We start from the raw sequence: 23,409 nt of genomic DNA on the forward strand, positions 1-23,409 counted from the left end.
CAATACTAGATAACAGCGACACACAAACCCATTGTAAATATTTATGTAAATCCATTATTTTACAGCTGCCAGAAAAAAGTAGTTGGAACAATCAATTCATTTGGAGAGAGAAAACACCTCACAGGTATGACATGATTTACGAGTTCGACAGGTGTCTTTTACAGTGTCTCAGTCAATAAACCATCTGCTGGATGCCGGTGTGTGAATATCAGCCTCATCAGATCAGCACCATTTATTCAGTGAGCCCTTGAGCAGCGCACAAACACACTGCATTATTCAGTAACAGCCAAGTGTTAGACAAACAACGCAGCGGAGAAGAAATAATGTGCTGCTTACACGTCTGTGTGGAGGCAATTTACATGCTAAGATCAATCAATCAAATCTTTTTTTTAAATATATAAGTAACAAGTTTTAATACACATGAAGAACAAATAAACATGAAGTCATTGAAAGTTATCCTCTTCACACGAGAAAAGAAACCAAACCAAATGTTGAACATTTCCTGTTTGAAAAGGAGTATTAATTCCTACCCAGCTCATCTTATATATCTGTTCACAATCTAATACAGATATATGCTATAAATAAATATGCCTGTCTAATACACAGATTCATGTTATTTTAATATATATGTTTTTATAAACAGATCTATAATTATTTAACTACACCTATACAAAATTATTGCTTTTTTATAATAGTTACTATAGTTAAAATAATTATAATGACATATTAAAGCATGTGTTACTATAGAAGTTGGTATTATAAAAGTATTTCCAACATTTTACATAATGATTTTTACAGATAGGTAAATTTGCACCTGCGTTCATACTCCAAGTCTCCCACAGAGCCGTTCATGAGCTGATTGGGCGTCCACTTTAGTGTCATGAGTTCAGCAGTCTGGTGCAGAGACAGGTAACCTGGAATAGCCTCCATATCGTCCCTCTGAAAGAGCCACAGGGATTCAACTGAGGTTATGTTTGTAGGTAATAATAAATAAATGTAATAAATAATGCAAATTTTATCCACAGTTTACCCTGATAACACATAAAAGCAAAGCATTTATTAGTTTTGTGTGAAAAAGACAAAAAAAAGAAGGAAGGGAAGATGTGTGCATTCACATTATATCACAGTGATGTGAGAAAAAAATCTGCTAGAGCGCTTTGATGACAACATAATATGTAGAGCAGCTTTTATCCAGGACGTCAATGTAACAGGATATACGTCAGGTTTTAAAGACTTTATCTCACAGCTATATAAATGCTGAAGTGAACAGAGACGGTTACCGGTTGTACGAGCACGTTGTTCTTGCCAAACAGTAGTGTCGCCCTGTTGTTCTGATGCAGCGACTCCACATATTCACGAGCTGATGGTGAGGGGGAGGGGCGCTCATCCATGCTGCTGCTGGAGTGCCGCTTCTGGATCTAGACACACACACACACACACACACACACACACACACACACAAAATATATAAAATCAGATCAAAAACTCATGACTTACATTTATTCATTCATGTGCACCAATGCAGTTTCAGTCGTTCCCGATGTCAAAAACCAGTCTGATTTTGCTTGGAGCTAGAGCAGGGCGATATGGCCAAAAATATTTATCACGATATATATTTGAAAATTTGCGATAACGATATAACCGACGATATAATTGATGCGAGACAAAATACAACTCCACAACATTACTAGCGCAAAAAGACAACCTTCCATTTATTTTCACTTAAACAAGAAGCTGGTTTTTATGTACATTAAAGCTTTATAAAAATGTAACAGTGCAAATGCAAATTCCTTGCTGAAAGTTTAACCAAAAGGCATTTCCAGTAGAAATGGGCTGACATATCCTGAGCATAACCATGTATAATATCCACTGAAGTTAAAAAGAGGTGCTTTGCAACATTAAACTGCAGTGTGCAGTACGCATTTTTCGGACCATAAGGTGCACGGGATTATAAGGCACATTAAGCGAAACAAAGCAGTCAGATAAATCAAACTTTATTAAACTCATTCTTCTTGCTTCCTCCACTTCTGTACCATTGATTCATTAATGTTGAATTCTCTGGCAGCTGCTCTATTCCCATGTTGTTGCAGTATATTAATGACTAACCTCGTATTGTGGATGGATTATCTCAGTTGTTCTCCTGACTGAAGTTTGGTCCGTTTACAGTATCCTGCCATGCGATTGCATTTGTCTCTAACCATGAAGAACCTTCACGTTAACTTTTATAAGTGGAAAAGTGTTAGTGTTCGTCCTCCAGCTTCACTGTTTATGTTATGCTAACATAGCTGTGTCGCTAGCGATCACGTAGCACATCATTATATACCAGCTAGCCCAACTTCAGTAACCCTACAAACGTCAATGCTGTTTAGTTTCCTGTCTTCATTTATGTTGGAAGTGATAGCAGAGCTGCACGTTTGATTTTTTTCAGAAATCTCTGTCAGAACATGCTATATCATGCTTAGGTAACTAGCGAAACTAGCGAGCTAACTTCCGCTAGCTTCCTGCTAACTTCTAACTCCGTTAAATGTAATAACTTTTGTTTTCATGGATGCCTGGAAGTTAAACTTTATAGTTACACCTCGTAAAGCAGCAATGCTGATCGTTTTATTAAAGATGAAAGAATTTAGACAGTTTTTAACTCTAAGTGATGCTGCAGTGTTGTTTGACCGGAAGTATACGGAGTTTAGGACCCAGATTACTCCCAGATTTAAGGGCATCTTAGTCCGACGGCCGCTTGCATGTTCTGCAAAAAAATGTGCTTTGTCGTGTATCTGACGGACAAACACCAAACCAGTTCCACATCACTGAAGTTGCACCATTTTTACAAACCAATTCTGGTTCATCTGTTTCACTCAACAATCGGCCATGTGCGTATGAAAACAAAGGCACTGCGCATGCGCGTTTTACTCCCATTCTATCGCGATATTTCATTTTCCTATCGTTGCCTAACATTATACCGGTATTACCGTGAACGGTATAATATGGCCCAGCCCTACTTGGAGCACACAAACGCATCCGTAAGCACTGCGGCGTACAGGACAGGCCAAGTTGACCTGGTTCGCTCTTAACTTGGCAACTAAATAAATGTGATTGTCTGCAATACACTCTGTTCTTTCTCCTGGGACACACTGAGCTCCACTCATTGCAGCAATCTTAGCGAGGCCTCCAGACAGATAAACAGCATCTCAGAAGGGGACGGAACTGATAGTCTGCCGAAGCTAATATCAGCTCATATCTCAGCATAAATGGACACTATACATGTGCAGAGAAAAAACAAAAGAAGCCTGAAACTAACTCTGCTTTCACATCTGCTGAAAAATACAGCTTTTATTGTTTTGGATATGTTTACTTTAGAAATTTGCAGCAGAAAATGTAGTTTGACAGGAACAAATGATCATGAAATCTAAGTAAAACTTACATTTATGTTCTTTGGGAGCTGTAAAAGAAATACACAAGTGCAGACGCTTATAGATGGAGTGGAAATGGAAAGAGTTCATGAAAATACGTTCCTTGGATTGACAATAGAGGATAAAAACACCTGGAAATCTCATACATGACATATACATAACAAAGGCTCAAGAAGCATTTCAGTACTGAGTGAACTGGACCACAAACCACTCCATGTTCTCTACTCTCCACTGGTTTTAGCATGTTTGAATTACTGTGCAGAGGTCTGGAGCTATACTTATCAATACTGCAAAAAAAAGGCCATACAGATAATCCATAATACTGATTATAGAGATCATTTAAACCCACTATTCCCAAAATCAAATAAATTTATGAATTTCACTGATCTGAGTCATCGCAATAAACAGCCTAACTCCCTGACAATATTTTGTCTGGTTTCTTTAGGGGGCACCACAGCAGCTCACCTGCCTCCATCTCCCCCTATCCCTAACATCCTCCTCTGTCAGATGATCCCTCTATATGTCCTCCTTCACTCCATCCATAAATCTTCTGTTTTCCTCCTGCCTGGAAGCTTGATATTCAACTTCTGTTTGTCCACCATTCCTCCTCTGCACATGTAAACACCATCTCAGCCTTGCTCTCAACTTTGTCTTTAAGCTGCTCAATCTGCACACCCCTCTGATGTCCTCATGACCAGGATGGATCTCAACATCTTCAGCTCTACCACCTACAGCTCAGCCCCCTGACTTTGTCAGTGCTATCGTCTGAAAACCATACTTTTGTCACAAATCACTCCTGATACTCGTCTCCATCCACTCCACCTCTGTCCACTGTCTTCTTCACCTGTCTGGTCCATTGTCAGTTGCTTTGGATGGTTGTCCCTGGATATTTAAACTCATCCACCTTCACTGTCTCACTCACACACGCCTCTACTGACATTCATTGTTCTTCTCTCCAGAGCATACCTCCACCTTTCCAAGCTCTCTTCCACCTGAACCCTACTCTCACCATGGATCACAATGTCATCTGTAAACATCATAGTCCACAGAGACTCAACAAATGACAAACAACAAATAACACTTACACACAGCGCGGGCCTCTTAGTAGGAGAATCCTGCCTGCAGAGGCCACCGTGGATACGATGTCGTTGTACTAACTCGTCAGCAGACGGGTCTGTCCAGAAGTGGTCAGCTGTCTTCATCTTTGTGTATTCCAATGCACAAGGTCCAACTGTTGAACAGTTTTGTTAAGCAACAATCTCTATGAAAATCAATCATTAAACACATTGTGTAATAAATAAAAGACAGAAGAGTGACTTCATGCATGTCCAATCATCCAGGTAAGGAAATCCCAGAAAGCTGATCCTGTTGATACGATTAACAGACTCAAGTTGCTGGGAAAGACTGAACTGAATTTATTAATCTATTTATTAATCTATCACTGGAAAGTATGAAGTTCCTTGCAATCCCTCAATACAAGCCTTCTTGTCTAGAGTGTGTATATTGTCTCGGACCTGTCAAGCAAAAATCAACTGAAAAAAAGTAATAAAACAAAAATAAAATGGCAGAAACATTTTTTTTTTTGCTGCTGTCCTGTCTTGTTATTCAGTTCAAGGCCCCTTGGATTGATACTTGGACTCTCTTGGTTGGGGATAAGGGGACAAGCATGCAAGCATATTGATAGAGACAGGGAGCACTTCTGCCTCCAGTGAAAACAATTTTCACTGTTCACTGGTGGGAAACAACTGCGGGACTATGCCTGTGTTGCTGCACAGCAGATGTCAACAGGTTAACGTCTCAGCAGTTTAGCATTTGGTCACGAGGACAAGTTGAAAGAATATAAAGAGCAAAGAACAGTTTCCTTGCTTGGACAATGAGTAAATATAAGAAATGGTCTTGTAAAAAAGGGCAGGATAACATAACATCCTTGTTCTGCCTACTTTTCCCTAGGTCATAATTTTAAATCTTCATGTAAATGATATTAAACCACCACTGTTGGTATAATTACCCAACAGAGATGCGAGGATGGGTCCATCTACAGGGTCCATGAGAACAGCCTCTTTTTCGTAGTATTTACTGAAAGACAAATATGAAAGGGGAATTATGCGGGAAGACAGAAATCTTGTAACTCATTTGGACAAGATGCTGTTTCCCATCTCAAATTACCTGCTGTTCTCCACCAGGTAGAGGACAATCTTGTCTAGCACCTTCTCAAAAAGAGCCGTCCGTATCCACAGGTTCTTGACTACAGGCGGGCTGAGGCTGGGCAGTCGGGGCATCTTGCGAATGCTGTCTTGACTTTGCAAGCTTTGACTTCGTCTGCAGATGGGAAAGAGTTATAATTTTAGGAAGTAGACGTGTTTTTAAAACTCCTAAAGCAAAACCCCATCTGCATAAAACAAATACAGTGGCATAAGTAACTCATGAATAAAAATGCCTATAAACATGAATTATTTAGAAGCTTTTCATCATAAAAATAAACCCCAGCCCTTCAGAGAGACAGTCATTTGTTTTCAGTGCTTTCGCTGGAACAACAAACAGGCTTTGGTGCAAGCTTTGAAGTCTGCTGTGATGTGTGATATGAGCTGTGATGTGTGCGTCTCGCACTTTGTCTCAATGATCTGCTCGAGCTCCTGGGCCTTCCTGCACAGCTCCTCAGCTGGGGGAAAGCTTTTCCCCACCTTGGTGAAGAGTGCCGCGATCTTGTTGCTACGTAGAAAGCCTGCCGCTCGCCGCTTCAGCCCATGAAGGACACACGCCTCCACTGCAGCTGTGTGTACAAAAGCACGATGCCATTATTAGGGCACACTGATTAATAAGGTATGTCAGAAAAGCATAACAACACAGGACACGTGAATCCATCATAACAACAAAATCATCAAACCCCACAGAGAGACGGGCAAAATGTAAAGCAGAAAATGCTTCTGTGGCACAAAATTTTAAGTTTAATGTTATTTTTTTTTATTATGTTAGCAAAACTCATTTGACTTTAAATAGCAGAAAATATTATTTTAGCATTTTTAAATCAGCCGGGACAGTAAAAATATAAAAAGAAAGCTCACATGTTAAGTTGTTTTACATACTTTGCTATTTACACGTCACATGGACGCACAGGCAGATTATGATGGATGGGCAGCATACTCTGCACCTAAAGCTTTCACATAAGAGTAACTTTACCTACAGCTGCATTAAATATTACCACAACTTTGATCGGCAATGACTAATGCAATTTTGACATCACCCAGAAATGTGTTTGGTAACACAAAATATTATCTTATGGGTAGCTTTTATCATTCATTCTCATTCAGCCTAGCAGTTAGCTGACAAATAATGTGGCTTGTTGCGCAGTTAATTGCACTAACAGTACCTTCAACACCTTAAATTTGGGATCCAAATTTGGTGTGAAATTGTTCTTTTGCATGTTACTTGGCAAACAATTAGCAGGCATCTGAGGATCCCCCTTGTTAATTAAGTTTGTGTTAGCTGAAATATCGTCACTGGCCATTTATTTTTATACCTGGCTAGTTGATTGGACATTTATGATGTGAATCTCCCGATTCGCCACATCTCAAATGTGCACTATGCTACTGAGATGTGGGGACTGTGGAGGCCATTTGAGTCCAACTCATTGTCTTATTTAAGCAACCATTTTCAGGTGATTCGAGCTTTGTCTTCTTGCTGGGAGCAGCCATTAAATGATGGGCACACTTTGGTCATAAAGGGATGGACATGGTCAGAAACAATCCTCTGTGGTGATTAAACAACGCTTGGCTGATACTAAGGAAGCCAAAAGTGTGCCGAGAAAATATATCCCCCACACCTTCACAGCACCACTAGCCTGAACCATTGATACAAGGCAGGATGGATCCATGTCTCCACGTTGTTCATACCACTTTCTGCCCCTACCATCCGGATGCCACAGCAGGAATAGCGACTCATGAGACCATCAACCTTATTAATCTTCTTTCAATCACCTTTCTTGTGATGGTCAATCTGAATTTCAGCAGGTCATCTCGACTATGATGACTACATGGCTAAATGCACTGAGCTACTGCCATGTGATTGGTTCTCTGTTCTGTTTTAGTTTTACATATCGAAAGAGAAAACCAAGATGACCGTTCTAAAGCTCAAGTTTCTAAGCTGTACTCCACAACATAGAAGTTACTTTAATAAGTTAATACTGTGTATTTGTATAGTCTACATGTATGTACGTTCAGTGCATTTACACTGTAGAGATCTAGCATCTGTCATGTGACCTGTTTGTTTTCTTATTTGATGAATGACCATTTGCTAAACTGTTTTCCTGGTTACAATACACTATTAAATATGCCAAACCATCAGATAATCTTCCAGTTTACCCAGTAAGCGGCCCACAAGTTAAAGGCATGTGGACACACTTGCACAGTCACTTGACCGTGGCAAAGAATAAGACACCCCCCGTTCCCTTTCAGGTCTACGTGGCAGCGCCTGGAGCTGTGTTGACATTTGAGTCCTCTTTCAGGACTAATCCCGTAGCTCTGTTCACATGGGTTCAGGGGGAAGGCTGGGGTTGCCATGGCAACTCACGAGAGAGCGAGATGAGCAGAGGGAGGGAGGGCCAGCGCCGAATCATCGGCATCATGATCGTTGTCTTTCTACCATCTTCACCCCACTAAACACTGTCACTCTTTCCTTCACCCCACCCCTTTTTTATGGACTTTCTCTGTCACTGTTAAAATCTGGTTTACAAGATTTTACTCCAGCACAGCCATTAAAAGGCTCAGTTTTCCCCACCCTGAACATTTTTTGCTAATTATCCCTCACATCTTTCTAAGGGCAACATGCTGAATGTCATGACTATATTAAAAGGCCTCCAAATATACTTCATGCCCTTTACCCTTTCACCATTTCAGCTAAGTCGTCTCCGATGCCAAAGCTGAAAGCAATAAAGCTTTAAACCTCTACACTTTTGTGGAAGCTTATGTCACAATCTCTGCAGCATCACTTAAATTAAATCCTCTGCAATTACAACCAACATCTGTTGCAGAAGTACTCATAGTTTTAGAAAAAGGGAAACCTGTTACTCACTTTTTTCAATACAGGAATTTCAACTTCTTTAGTGAAGTGAATAGTTTTATCTGAACTATTTAATGCAATTACAATCACAAAAATCATGTAGTGTGAAGAAAATGAGCATCACATGCATGGATTCAGTCCCTAATGGTGAAAACAGCTAATACAGAAAATTGCCTCTAATCATCCTGTATCTGTGGCAACTGAGTGCATTAGGAGACTCTTGGCAGTGACACAGCTGAACAACACTTCGTCCAAGGCATTTGTGTTGTGGATCTCAGCAAATGAACGGGAGAGAGAGTCTGTGGGAATGAGTCAGCACGAGGTTCTAAAAAGTTATTAGCAGCCCAATTTCAGTAAGATTTGAGTTTTAAAACAGAGTTGCTAGTGAAATATTTAGAATGTGTTTGTTTTCCCCTTTATTTCTGTCACATAAATAATATCACACCACGAATGCTCGTATTAAACATCTCCAATAATGACGTAACCCCTGTTAACTTCAGCCTCCTCCTCTCTGCTCACTTTTAGGCATTTTCTTTCTACTGTGCGTGTATCCCTGATGTGGAAATCGTAGACACCTAACTCTGGCTGTAAGCTGAAAAAGAATACCCACCTGCTGATCTAACCTTCTTTTTCAGAATAGGAGTCAGTCAGAGAACAACTTTTTGGACAGTGAATGAACCGAGAAGGGTGCATTAACGGTAAACATAAGACATATGAGCATTATTTTGAACTGTCAATCATGCAAAGCTAGTCTTAGGGTCCAAGGATAATCTTTTATGTGATACTGCTGGCCTGACTGCTTATTACACTGTGCTTCTTTAAAACTGTATGGCAACAAAACAGTGTATGTGCGCTCAAAATACTTCCACTACCAACAGCAAAAGTGGAGGACACTTGTTGACAATCTTACTTTAGCTTCAGGAAGTATTTAACATGCTAACTGGTGCCTGTAGAGTCTGAGATGTAGCTCTTGGGTTTCTCTGATTACACAGCCTGACTTTGGGGGAATACCTGCTGAGAGGCCACTCCTGGGAAGATGTCTGTTTTGAATATTTTCCACTTGTGAATAATATTTCTTACTGTAGTATGATAGACTTCAAATTGTTTGGAAATAGATGAGAACCAACAGTTGTTCCTCATAAAACTGCCAAGCCCTTTGATTTTATAGAGGTGCTCACATTTGCTGATGATCATTTATTTTAATGGTACAGTGTTCAAAAGCATTTTATCTTTATTATGATATTTTTTTTTAAAAAATTCAAGTGAACAGCTTTTGCATTCCCTCTGCACTAACAGCATTTTAGCCTCTGCCTGGGCAGCTCATCACACTAGCTTGGGCTTTGGAACTTAATTGCTCCCCAGAGTTTTTTCTCCCATCTTCCACGCACTCTCACTCTCTGTATAGACCACATCTGAAAGACATGTAGTAGCAGGAGCCCCTACCCCCCAAAAAAACAACAACCCAGAGATGAGAGGGTCATCCTGCTGCTGAATTGCCACTGGTACTGGTATGACAGCAGTAGATGAAAGATGTACCTCAGACAGAACAGCAGCTATTAAATCAGGCTATTAGATGATCCAACAGATAATGTCCACAGTGCAGGCTGAGACCGTTGAAATGAAACATGAAAGCACCACCGGATACACATAAAAGGCACAACCCTGCCCCCCACAACACAACACAACACAACACAACACAACACAACACAACACAACACAACACAACACAACACAACACTGAGCGGTATTAAAGAAGTCTTTTAGCTGCACTGTAACAAAAATCTGAGCTCTGTGACAAATTATTTTCATAACCCTCCTGCAGAAAAATAAAACTACAAAAAAGAGATTTGGGGTAAGCTGATTACTGGATGGGAAGGATGTCCAACATTATTCACTTATGGTTGTTAAATAGGTTCAAGCTGTGCTGCAAATTCTTTTCCTACTATGATAATAACCCAAACAGGCTCTACACGGACATTATGAGGGAGTGAGCTTACATAAGAACCCAAAAAGGAAACAACATTGATTTCTAAATCAGCTTATTTTTGATTTCACATACCTCTAAATGAATTTCTTCAAACAATGACACTAAGAGGTAAGTCACTGTTTCTGCAGCGTCTAATTTACTTTTCCTTCTTTGATATTAGTCTGATCCAATTAGTCTGAGTAATGCAAGTGCGCAATTACAAGCCTATAGACAACACCAGTTTCTCTTTATTATCACTGGTACACCTCCTTGCACATTTTTTATACAGTAGTAGAATGATATCATTTACGCCACAGGCCTTTTTTTAATGGGATATTTTGCTTATTTAATATTTTTCCCTACTTAATTCTCTTCCCTAGTCTGAGTATTTACAGCCTCTGGGCATGTAAAATGAAGCCAGTGTGGGTGTGCCGCGTGCAGTTCCTCTAGTGGCCACACGAGGCACGCGCTAAAGTGGGAAAAAGTCAAGTCAAAGAAGTCAAAGTCAAGAATCCAATGTGAAAAAGCTTATCTTTAAATCAACAAAAGGATGTTTTTGTCTCTATAGATAGTTTTCTCCTTCACCTCTGTTAACTAGAGTCACTGAACTGGACTTCTCTGCTACATTTGTGCTGTTGGTGCTTTTGAAGCATTTTCAGTTAAATTATCTGACAAGTAATATGGCACAGACTTTTTGCTCCAGTTTTGGTGATTCAAATTTTAGTCTTTTGTTAGTCTCATCACTAATTAATTTCTCTATGTCGCAGTCGTACAGTTCATGGATGCAGCTTGCTACCCAGATTTGCTGATGACACCACCTTCTTTTCCAAATATGGCCACTGCTGGTTTATAAAACAAAAACAAACCATAACCATGGCCAAAATGCCAATGCTTGAGTCCAATGGGTGATGTCACGCTGGTGATGTCCATCTTTTAAATACAGTCTATGGTATTAACAGCTCTGTCTATCCCTTTGTTAGTTGTTATTCTGTCACATGCCTTATTTTCTGCCAGTGTTCAGCTTTATTCATGGTTTGATTCCCGGAGCTTCAGAGTAACTTTTTAATTTTTTATTTTTTTTACTTAACCTGTGTGTTTTGTGACATTTAAAAAAAACCCCATAAATACGCATAACTTGCTTTGTCCTGGCCTAACCAATCATCCCAAGAGTCAGAGTTTAGGTTCTAATCTGAACACCATTAGAAATTATTTATTTCCCATTAATAATGATGGTCTGTGTTACGCCATGCCTTTTCCCCCCCAACAGTCTTTGTCTTTGCACACAGCTAGTAAAAATATCACCTTTTCTGCAAGCTGAGAGTCATTTTATTCACACTTAAATCCACAAATATATCTTGTTATTGATTACAGCTCCGGTCTGAGCCAGACATCCGATGAGCGTGACCACCTGCATGTGGGCAGTGTGTTTCTCGCACTAATCATACTGCAATCCAGAAGTGTGATTTGGAGGCAAGAACAAAAACACTTGGTAAAGGACTGAACTTTAAATATCTCTTATTTGTACTGAACAATAAATATACTCTTGTGCTAAAAGTGTGTCACTGCCTGCTGTTAATGCAGTAGGCATTGACACACTCATCCACCATCCACCATCTCTCCTTGTGGAAAAACTAATTCTATAACACAGACCAATGGATAATTTCTTTGTAACAACCAAATTTTCTTTGAATGTACTGAACATCTCACTGTTATCAATAACTCTACATGAGAATATTGATTAATCTAATATTAATTAAAGAAATTAAATTCAGTTAGTGGCGTTGGAATGAGTGTAAATAGAATAGAATAATCCTTTAATTGTCCCACAAGGGGAAATTGGGTTGTAACAGCAGCAAAAAGACACATATACAAACAGAACAGAACACAGGGCATAGAACAGAAGCACTCGAAATCTTTACATATTTACATCATGGACAATAGTTACCAAAACAATACTGTACAGTTATTAAAATTAAAGTACAGATAAGTGGCAAACCCAGGTTGTTGTGTGCAAACAGAGCAGGATACTGAAAGATGTTTGAATAGTAAGAATATTTAGAATAACTTGAAAAGTACAGGTTGTGTATTGTACCTGTGCATTAAAAGTAGACATGTAACTTCCAATAAATTAGTATATATAAATTGAGAAACGTAATGTGCAAGTTATAACAGTAGCAGTTGTTTGGTTGAAAAAAGCAGAAAAAAGCAAAAAAAAAGCAAAAAGCAAAAAAGCAGAAAAAAGTGCAATGAAGTGGCTTAATGGTTAAGAGAAGTATCACTGCGATTGCTTTGTTTTTAATTTTGTCCTGTAATCAATAAATGACTTGTGAGATATAAGCAAGTATGATTTGTGTGAAGTAATTTTGAGCAAGGCATCATGTATAATTGATAATATTTTAATGGTTGAAATTAATCATGAGTTTTAGGCCACTTTTAAGAGAAACGTAAGATCAGGTTGTATAGTTCGACATTCAGAGCGAAAGATAAACAAGAGAAAGAGTTCTGAGTAACTTGACTGAAATAAGCTGACATTAAGCCGTTCCAGCATTACAGAATTACTTGGAGAGCAAAAGCTTCACAATTTGTTTGATTACTCACCACAAAAGGACACAATATGGCTGCTGTCTTCGTGGACAAATTTCCTGGTGACAGCTTCTTCCATAATCTGCTTCACCTGTCAATGACATGGCAGATGTTGGGTGACTCATTCAATAATATACCACAACAGGCAAAATTTGGTGGCACAGGAAGATAAATAGATATTTCAAATCTAATGTAATTTTGTGCATAAAAATGAGCTCAGTGATGAACTGGGGTTTGAAATTAAGGTGGGAGGGACACTGAAGAAGGAAGAATGCATGTTAAGTTGGTGGATGAGTCACCAGCTCTCATCTCAAACTACTGGGAAATGAAGGAGATATATTTGGGTGTGGAAGGAGAAAAGGGAAGGGATGGGAGTTCATCACAGACCCTTGTTTCTTACTTTTCACATCCAAATAAATCAAAGCCCAACTTGTTTTTTAAATAAGGATAGAGAGGGTCAGACATCAGAAATGGCTATTATTCAGGTTTTGTCATCTCTGGGATCTGTCCCTCTCTCTGATCACATGCCAACAGCTACAGTTAGAGCCATAAGATTTTGGACAATGACACATTTTTATAGTTGTGAACCACCACAGTGGAACTAAAAAACCAAACAAATCAATCAACAGACTGATGTGCAGACTTTCAGCTTTTAATCGAGGAGTTTAACAAAAGCATTGCATTAACTGCTTAAGAATAGCAACATGTTCTACACATACATGTTATCAAGGGAAATATGGATGAAAAGTGATTGGACATTTGTCTGACACCTGGTTTCATGACCAAGTGAGGCCTGTTGCCTCGTTATTCCACAATGCATTTAGTAGACAGATGACCCCGGGTTGACTAAACTTGCAATTGGTAGCTGTTCACTGGAACTCTCAATATGAGGTCCAAATGAGGGAGGCCATCATCAGGCTGTAACTACTGGTTACACTCAGGAAGAAGTAGGCCAGATTAGACTTTGTCAGAAAACATCTAAACCAGCCTGCACAGTTCAGAACAAATATTTGGTCAGATGAAATCAGGATGAATCAACTCATGATCTGACACCACATTATCTGTCAAACATGGTGGAGGCTTCGGCACGCACTGTATGTTTTCCAGTCGAAGCAGGTCACTACTGTTTATTGAACATGTGACTGCTGATAGAAGCAGTCTATAAAGATGAATTCAGAAGTGTACAGGGCTATACCCTCTGCTCAGATCAGACAAATGCTGCAGAAATGAACAGACAACACTGCGCAGTGCAAATAAAGAGCAGCCAAAAGCAGACTGCAAAAGCAACCCAAGGTTTTCTCAAGGGAAATAAAATATTCTTTAATGGCCAAATCAGTCACCTGTTTCAGTCAAACAGAACATGATTGCCAAAGGCCAGAAAAACCCACAAACAAGCAACAACTGCAGTAGGTGGTTGCAGAAAAGGTATAACATAACAGTTAAAGGGAGGAAACAGAATTTGGTGATGTCCCTGTCTTTCTAGACTTCAGGTAGTCTTTGACTGCAAAGGATTTTCATCCGATTATTAAAATAATCCTCGTATTTAAAATGATGTTAGCTTGTTTAATTACTTTTGATCTTCTGAAAGTGGGGAACTGTGGGTAAAAATAGTTGTAATTCCAAACCATTTACTGCTAAGATTTTTGTTAAAGCTAAAAATCTGCATATTGATCACATAAAGATTGTATCCACTGTGGAGGTGCACAGAGGCAAAACTACAAAAAAAGGTAAGTAGTCGGATAATATAAGGCACTAACTGTATAGCCAATAGTTAAGATGATTGGGTGTATCAGCTGCTCTGGTGGCTATGGAGACATCCTACTGTGTGGGCACTGGTCTGCAATATGCATGGAAAGTATCAAGCCCTGGACACGGCCACACAGATAGCTGTAATTTCCTGTTGAAATGAGTCTGTCCACAATGACCATATTGCACTGCCAGGTTCACCCACTACACACAAAGACATTGACTTACGGACACACACACACACACACACACACACACACACACACACACACACACACACACACACACACACACACACACCTTCTCCAGCACATTAACTCTATATTTCGGTGGCATGGGCAAATATTTTCTCTGTGTGGCACTTCTGCAACTGTAAGGCAATGAAATTTACAGCGGGATCATAATATTTTCCACCAGATAAAGTTCTATCTTCAGATTGGATTTTCCACTATGGCACAATTAAATTGATTAATAATTTCATTACTAGTTTACTCACTATACATAAATGGATTATGCCACCTGTATTTTGATCTCACATTTACTGTAAGAAAACAGAGATAATTAAATCACTTCAGGTCATCCATTTGGCATTCAGATCTTTATTTAAGCAAACATGAGCTGTTAAAATATGAAGGCACACAGTACTTAAAGGCTGGCTATTATCTAACTATTACTACTGGCTATGAGGAATTTAAGTACTGCTGTTAATCAAGATGACAGTAATTTTAGCTACCTTACTGTTGATATTTATTCCAAGCATAGCATCTGACGTTTATGTTTATTGTTCATTTATAAAATGCTAATCTAGTTCTCAAACAAATGAGGTGAAAAGTGTTAACCTCTCACTTAAATTTGATTTTAAGTGAGAGGTTAACTATAATAACTGAAAAGTACTTTTTATACTTGAATAAAGTTACTCAGACATTTGGCAGTACTGGTAAGTTTATATAGTGATGTTTAATACTGTGCAAAAATCTTGAGTCACCCACCACGTCTTTATATTTTGCTTGGAAAAGGCTTTCCACAAGATTCAGGAGTATGTTTATGGGAATTTTTGACTATTCTTCTAGAAGCTGCAGGCAAGAACTATCCCAAGTATTTCATTTGTAATGACCATGAAGAATACAATATGGATGTTGTGGCAAATAGTCTCAATGAATTCTTTGTAACTGCTGGACCAAATTTAGCAAGAACAATCACTCATCCTGGGAAAGCACAGGAAAAACCCGATACACTGATTGACAGAAATCCATATTCTATGTTTCTCACAGCCGTTGATGAAAATGAAGTTCTTGAAATTGTCAAAAAATGTAAAAATCACAAATCTTTGGATTGTAATGATATTGATATGATAGTGGTTAAAAGAGTCATTGAGGCTATTATAAAACCATTTACATACATCTGTAATTTATCATTTCAAACTGGTCGATTTCCAGACAGAATGAAAAGAGCAAAAGTTATACCTCTATACAAATCTGGAAACAAACACCATTTCACAAACTACAGGCCTGTCTCTTTACTACCTCAATTCTCAAAAGTTCTTGAAAAACTGTTTAAAAACAGACTGGAAAAATTTATAGATAAACATAAACTACTCACTGAGAGTCAGTACGGATTCAGATCAAGCAGATCAACATCATCGGCACTATTAGATTCAATAGAATACATCACAAATTCCATAGACAAAAAGCAATATGTGGCTGGGTTATTCATAGACTTGACAAAGGCATTTGACACTATAGATCATGATATATTAATAAGAAAACTGGAACGTTATGGTGTCAGAGGGGTAGTTTTAGATTGGGTCCGGAGTTATTTAAGTGACAGAAAGCAGTTTGTGAAAATAAATGGTGGTTGCTCCTTATGTATGGACATTGCTTGTGGTGTACCCCAAGGGTCAGTTTTGGGTCCAAAATTCTTCAACTTGTACATTAACGACATCTGTAAAGTGTCCAAAGTATTAAAAATGGTTCTCTTTGCTGACGATACAAACATTTTTTGCTCTGGTGATGATCTGCAGAATTTATTGGAGGATATGACTAATGAAATAAGTAAAGTGAAGTTCTGGCTTGATAAAAACAAATTATCATTAAATTTGAATAAATCTAAACTGATGTTATTTGGAAATAGTAGTTTAAATACAAATGCAAAGATTCAAATAAATGGTGTTGATATTGAAAGAGTCAGTGAAAATAAATTTCTGGGGGTAATAATAGATGAAAAACTTAACTGGAGAGCTCACGTAAGATATATTCATTCCAAAGTATCACGAAGCATTGCAGTACTAAACAAGGCAAAACAGGTATTCGACAGAACATCACTTCATATTCTCTACTGTTCACTGGTTTCACCATACTTAAGCTATTGTGCAGAGGTCTGGGGCAATAACTATAAAACCACATTACATTCACTTTTTACTCTTCAAAAAAAAGCAATTCGAATCATCCACAATGCAGGTTATAGGGAACATACAAACTCACTATTTTTGCAGTCTGAAATATTGAAAATTGACGATATAGTGAAATTCCAAACAGCACAAATTCTATTCAAAGCAAAAAATAAAGAACTGCCAGGTAATATTCAGAGTATGTTTTTTTTGAAAGAAGGAAGTTATAATTTAAGGGGTTTTTGTAACTTGAAAACAATGAAGGTACGTACTACAAGAAAAGGCTTTTGTGTTTCTGTTCATGGAGTGAAACTATGGAACAAACTGAATATGGAATTAAAGCAATGTCCAAACATAAAACTGTTCAAAAAGAGTTATAAAAATATGATCTTCTCGATCTATAAAGAAAAGGAAAATATTTAAATTAAGTGAATGTCTCTATTTAAAAACAAACAAACAAACAAAAAATTCATGATGTGATATTATAGTATATAGTATATCAGAAATCTGTTCACTATTTTTATTACAAATTATATCAGTAAGGAAGCTGACTAAATATTCACTGATAATTTATGGCAAAGGGGTGGGATTAAATAAGTGTATACTTCTTCCCACTCCCTTTCAACATGTAAATTAATCAGAATGGTTTTTTTGTATGTAATTTGTATAGTATTTTTTTTCTCTCTTATTTCTTTTCTAAATGTACTTGTATATTGTTCACATGTTGAAATAAATTACCAATCAATCAATCAATCAAGCACAATGACCAAGCACAATGCAATTATTCAGATCATGTGGTGAACTCAAACACTGATGTTGGACAAGAAGGCCTAACTCGTAATCTCTGCTTTAATTCATCCCAGAGGTGTTCTTTTGGGTTGGACTCTGTGCAGGCCAGTCAAGTTCTTCCACACCAAGCTCCCTTATACATGTCTTTGTGGACCTTGCTTTGTGCACATGTGCAGTCGTGTTGGAACATCCCCAAAACCATTCCCACAAAGTTCCACAAACATGAAATTGTCCAAAAATGTCTTGGTATGCTGAAACATTACGAGTTCCTTTAACTAGAACTAAAGGACTGAGCCAAACTCCTGAAAAACAACCCATAATCCCACTCTGCATTGTGCTTGGTGATGCAAGGCTCAGATGCAGCTGCTTGGTCATGCAAACCCATTCCATGAAGCTCTCTACACACTTCTCTTGAGCTAATCGGAAGGCCACATGAAGTTTGGAGGTCTGTAGCGATTGACTCTGCAGAAAGCTGGCAACCCCTGGGCACTATGCACCTCAGCATCCACTGACCCCGCTCTGTGATGTTACGTGGCCTTCTACTTCATGGCTGAGTTGCTGTCATTCCCAGTCACTGTCACTTTGTTATAATACCAGTAACAGTTGACTGTGGAATATTTAGTAGCGAGGACTGGACTTGTTGCAGAGGTGGCATCCTATCACAATACCATGTTGGAATTCACTGACCTCCTGAGAGCGTCCCATTCTTTCACAAATGTTTGTAGAAGCAGTCTGCATGCCTAGGTGTTTGATTCTATACACCTGTGGCCATGGAAGTGATTTGAACAGCTGAATTCAATGATTTGGATGGGTGAGTGAATACTTTTGGCAATATAGAGTACAACACTGCATTTCCTACCCCTATTTTTAAGACGGAGACTACAGGCACGAAAATGTAACAGATGCACAAACACTGCTAAGAAAATCTGCCAACTGAGCTCTCACTGTTTATGCAAGATGACAAATTAAATCCACAAATCTTTTTTTTTTCTAAATACTTGGACGACAAATGAACCCAGAAGCCTGGAATAAAAAAAAAGCAAAACAACTCACTAATTAGACAGCAGTCATTACTCAAACTTGGACTGTTCGCATCAGTAGCATTGTTTTCTTTAGCATCAACAGAAATGATTCACACTGCCGACACGCCAGAGAAAGTGGCAGTCACTGTGATGCACACCAGCTCCGTTAATGATTATATAAAAGCCTGCGTTCACGCAAACACACACACAAACGCTTAAAACACAGAGGGCTTTTATATGCACCAATTTTTTTTCTCAGTGCATCTGACACACAGAAAACTGACTGCTAACTTGAGGAAGCACCCTCCTCATCTCTCTCGTCTGGGCTACAGATCAGGCCTCTGAGGAATTTATATGGTAAAACGCCTAAGCACAGACAACCTACAGGTTTCTATGGAGACGTCACGAGTCTCACAGTGGATCACTTCCGCCAAAAGGACGCGCAAACATTCATTCATCTCTGAAATAAGAGGCTGAATGCGGCTCTCCGACAGCCACTATTAATATCTAGATGCGCCGTGTTGTCGTCATCTTGTTACTCTGGCATCAATAAAGCAGAAATACCACCCAGACTTTACTTTTTAAAGCAACCATATATGCTACAATATCACCCAAGAAACAATATATTCTCACTGAGATTTAAGAAAAAACGGAAAATTTAGAGAAAAAAATGATTCATTTCATCAGCAAAGCACGATGAGTCTGCTTGAAGACAACAGCATGAGTGATAAAGGATCTTTTGAGTATTCCAATTAACTCCTCCAAGAGCAGAGAAAGGAAATAAGAGGGAGAGAGAAAGCTCCTTGCATTAAAATCTCCATCCTACATTATTCATAATCACTAAGTCTAATGCTGAATGAAGGGAGCGCACAATGAAAAAAATAATTACTGTTATTCATGTTAATCTACGGCACATGGAGCTGCAGTTCTCTTATAAAGAGGTCCAGCTGAATCACGATTCCATTATGTGAATTACAGCTTAATACCGAATGAAAAGAGTGATCAGCTGTAAAAATGGCAGAGAATGTGATGCCACCATAAAGGTCAATATAACCAAAAGACAGCCCAAAACAGATCCAAGGTACTCTAACCACAGGGTGGCTTTTCTAAAACGTCTTTCTGATGACGGCACCTTTACGAGGACGCTGTGGGATTTTGAAGCGCTGATTGTACAGTGTCAATATTCAGCCTTGACATGAAATAATTTTACACGACGTATCATTCGAGGTCGAGACAGGACAGCTTTAGAGGAAGCAGGGCCCTCCATTCACATAACATGGTCCAGTTTGTGCAGATTTGCCTCAACTGCCATACTAAACAGCATGAAGTACTGTAGTTCAGTTTGATTATAAGCAGTGTAGCAGCAGTGCACCTCAGCAAAGCCAGGTAATCCTATCCTATCGATTTAAAAGTGTCACTAGGGCTACTTTCAAAAAAAGAAAGGAAGATTTGGGATGTTGTGCAAAATGTAAATAAAAACAGAATGCACATTTCCAAATGTCATGAACTGACATTTTTTTCACAGAAGAACATGGAAAACATCAAATCTTTAAACTGAGACATTTTACTATTTCATATGTAATATTTGCTCATTTTGAATTGTTGTCTCTCTCCGGGTACTCCGGCCTCCTCCCACAATCCAAACACAGGCAGTTAATGGGGTTAGGTGAACTGGTGATTCAAAATTGCCCATAGGTGTGAATGTGAGTTGACTGGTTTTTTGTTTCTCTGTGTTAGCCCTGCGACAGACTGACAACCTGTCCAGGATGTAAACCACCTCTCGCCCTATGGCCGCTGGGACAGCCGCCAGCCTCCCCGTGACTCTGAATTGGCTAAACAGAAGAAAATGGATGGATGGATGTTGTCCCATTCTTGAATGACATAGCATTCTAACTGCTCAGCTGTCCTGGGCCTTCTTTGTTATATTTTTCCTTTCATGATGCATCAAATGTCTTCAAGTGGTTAAAGGTCAGGATTGTATGGAGTGCAGGAAGCAATGCTGCTGTAACAGCTGCTATGTGTGGTTTAGCATTGTCTCGGTGAAATGTGGATGGCCTTGCCTGGAAAAAAAAAAGTCATCTGGATGGAGGCATATATTCCTTTAATAAGTCACTTTTATACACCTTTCAGCATTGATGGTGCATTTTCCAGATATGCAAACTGCCAATTTCAGAAGCGCTAATGCACCCACATACCATCAGAGACGCAGGCTTTTGAACTGAGAGCTGAAAATAAATCGGATGGTCCATAAAGATTTTTACATTTTGACTTCTCTGACCACAGAAGAGTTTTCCAGTTTGCCTTAGTCTGTTTTTTTATGAGCTTTGTCCCAGAGAAGATGGCAGCATTATTATGGATTATGCTTATATACGACTTCTTCTTTGCGTCACAGAGCTGTAACCTGCATTTGTGGATGGCACGGTGAACTGTGCTCACAGACAGTGATTTCTGTAAGTGTTCCTGAGCCCCTGCAGTGACTTCCACAACAGAAATGTTCTGTTGTGGTGGTTAATGTGGTGCTGCCAGACAGCCAGAAAATCACGTGCATCCAATATTGCTTTTCATCATTGTCCCTTGCACACAGAGAGTTCTCCAGATTTTCCGATCTGTTGATGATTTTATGTATCGTATACGATGGGATATAAAGAGTCTTCACAATGTTACATTGAGGAAAATTATTCTGAAAGTTTTCCACAATTTCTTTTTGAAGATTCATGAGCTTTACCGCTCTAAAATGCTCTTTTTATATCCAATCATCTTCCTGACCTGCTGTCAGTCAAACTAATTAGTTGCAATTACCACTTACGTTTCCAGCTTTTAGTTGCCCCTGTAAAATTTTTATTTTATATTTTTTCATGAGAAAGTTTTTTTTTTTTGTGTAAATATAACATAGATATCTTTTCTATGTTCTACTGAAAATAATCAGATTTGCAGGTCATTACATTTTACACAGCATCCTAACTTTTTTTGGAATTGAGATGCTAGTTTTTAATGAAACAATCTCAGAAATATTAATTTCTAATACAATAATAATATCTGATGTTTTCCCTGCATTTGTCCCTGCAAAATGAATGCATCAGCCCTGGATTAGTGCTGTAGCCACTCCATAATCTGCTTTGTATCTAGTAGCTGCTCACTACTGAGTCAGAGTCTCCGTCTTGCAACGTCTGTGAAGAACTGGTTCTTGTACAAATCCCTGAGACCAGGAGTATACGCACAAGCAATCAACACAACATGATGAAATTCACAGACCTCCACTGTGTTTGCTGCACAAACAGTTAAAGTGAAAAATCTCTATAAACAGTCAATCTCTCAGTCTATTCAGTTTGACTACCTGCAAAAGTTCTCACTTTGATTCATTTGCTTTTTTTGTCCTCAAAATGTAATTAAGCCAAGGCCAAAGCTCTATTTAGCAATTTCAAAGAAAGTACTCCGGATGTGCATAAATATTTACTAGATTCTTCCCTTGACCGCGCTCTACCTCTCCACCTAGTTTTATGAAATTCCGCTTGGTAGTTTTTGTGCAATCTCGTTTATAGACAGGAGGAACTCAAGACCCAACAGTAAAAAATTAAACAGGAAACTAAATGACACAGCTCTTCAGTTTCTCTCCCTCTCTCTATTGCCCCTTCTCTCCTTTAGCAAACACAGGTGTGTATTTCTGTTTGTGTGCATGTGCACGTGCACACGTGATTTTCAAGAAGGCGGAGGGAGCAGCACGATCAGAGCGAAATGCAGCCAGACAGAGTGGGGCTCTGTATCAAAGCTGAGGCAAATAAGATTTCTTATTTAAAACAATTTTGCACCAGAAGGCAATTCAGCTGTCACAGACATCCTGCGCTCTCTGGATAATGGCCCACATCCAGGTATATTTGAGCAGACTGATGGCACAAAACCAGCTGGGCAAGGAGAGTGTGAGAACACACAGCATAGAGTCACCATATGGCACGGCCCACACTGAGTAATAAAAACCATAAACTGATGTGAAAATGGCACAGACAACAACAACAACGTCTATCTTTCCTTTCAGGGACTGAAGAAGTAGATACAGCTTTTTCAAAAATGTTATCAACAGATTTAATAGATGTAGCAAAAAAAGAAAAACCCTAAAAACCTCTGAATAAGTTTCCACTATCTCTGATTTTGGCCACTCTTCAGCTGAAAAATGTTGAAGGATGTCTCAATTTAGCTTTTATTAGACTCCTCTAAAGCCATCAGTTTCTCCTGATTGAGACATTCCTTAGTGGATTTCTATTGGGACCAGAATCTTTATCCTGCTGAAAGCTCCATTTCTGGCTCAGGTTCAGTTTTTGGATAGACTGACCCAGAACTCTGTGATATGACGCTGAATTCATAGTTGACTAAATGACTGTAGGCTGCATGAAACAAACCCAAACTATAACATTTCCATTTCCAATCAAAGTTGGAATGAGGACCTTCTCCTAAAAGATGTTT

General features: G+C 38.8%; 1 protein-coding gene across 5 annotated transcripts in view; it reads right to left on the bottom strand.

The window, feature by feature from the left end:
- The window catches only part of sgsm1a (small G protein signaling modulator 1a), a 38,655-nt gene that overhangs the window by 12,073 nt on the left and 3,173 nt on the right, over window positions 1–23,409 (bottom strand). For 4 of the 5 annotated variants that reach the window (XM_082555428.1, XM_082555427.1, XM_082555429.1 and 1 more), the window contains exons 3-9: window positions 13,027–13,102; window positions 6,015–6,177; window positions 5,574–5,726; window positions 5,416–5,483; window positions 4,493–4,638; window positions 1,281–1,418; window positions 815–939 (exon numbers count right to left, since the gene is read on the bottom strand). In XM_082555428.1, the coding sequence (XP_082411554.1) occupies window positions 815–939; window positions 1,281–1,418; window positions 4,493–4,638; window positions 5,416–5,483; window positions 5,574–5,726; window positions 6,015–6,177; window positions 13,027–13,102 (869 nt within the window). Of the gene's footprint in view, window positions 1–814; window positions 940–1,280; window positions 1,419–2,106; window positions 2,952–4,492; window positions 4,639–5,415; window positions 5,484–5,573; window positions 5,727–6,014; window positions 6,178–13,026; window positions 13,103–23,409 lie in introns of those variants that run through there. The other variant, XM_082555431.1, reaches the window with a different exon arrangement.

Source organism: Aulonocara stuartgranti (genome assembly GCF_965226115.1).
Source record: "Aulonocara stuartgranti genome assembly, chromosome: 12".
Classification (NCBI taxonomy): Eukaryota; Metazoa; Chordata; class Actinopteri; order Cichliformes; family Cichlidae; genus Aulonocara; species Aulonocara stuartgranti.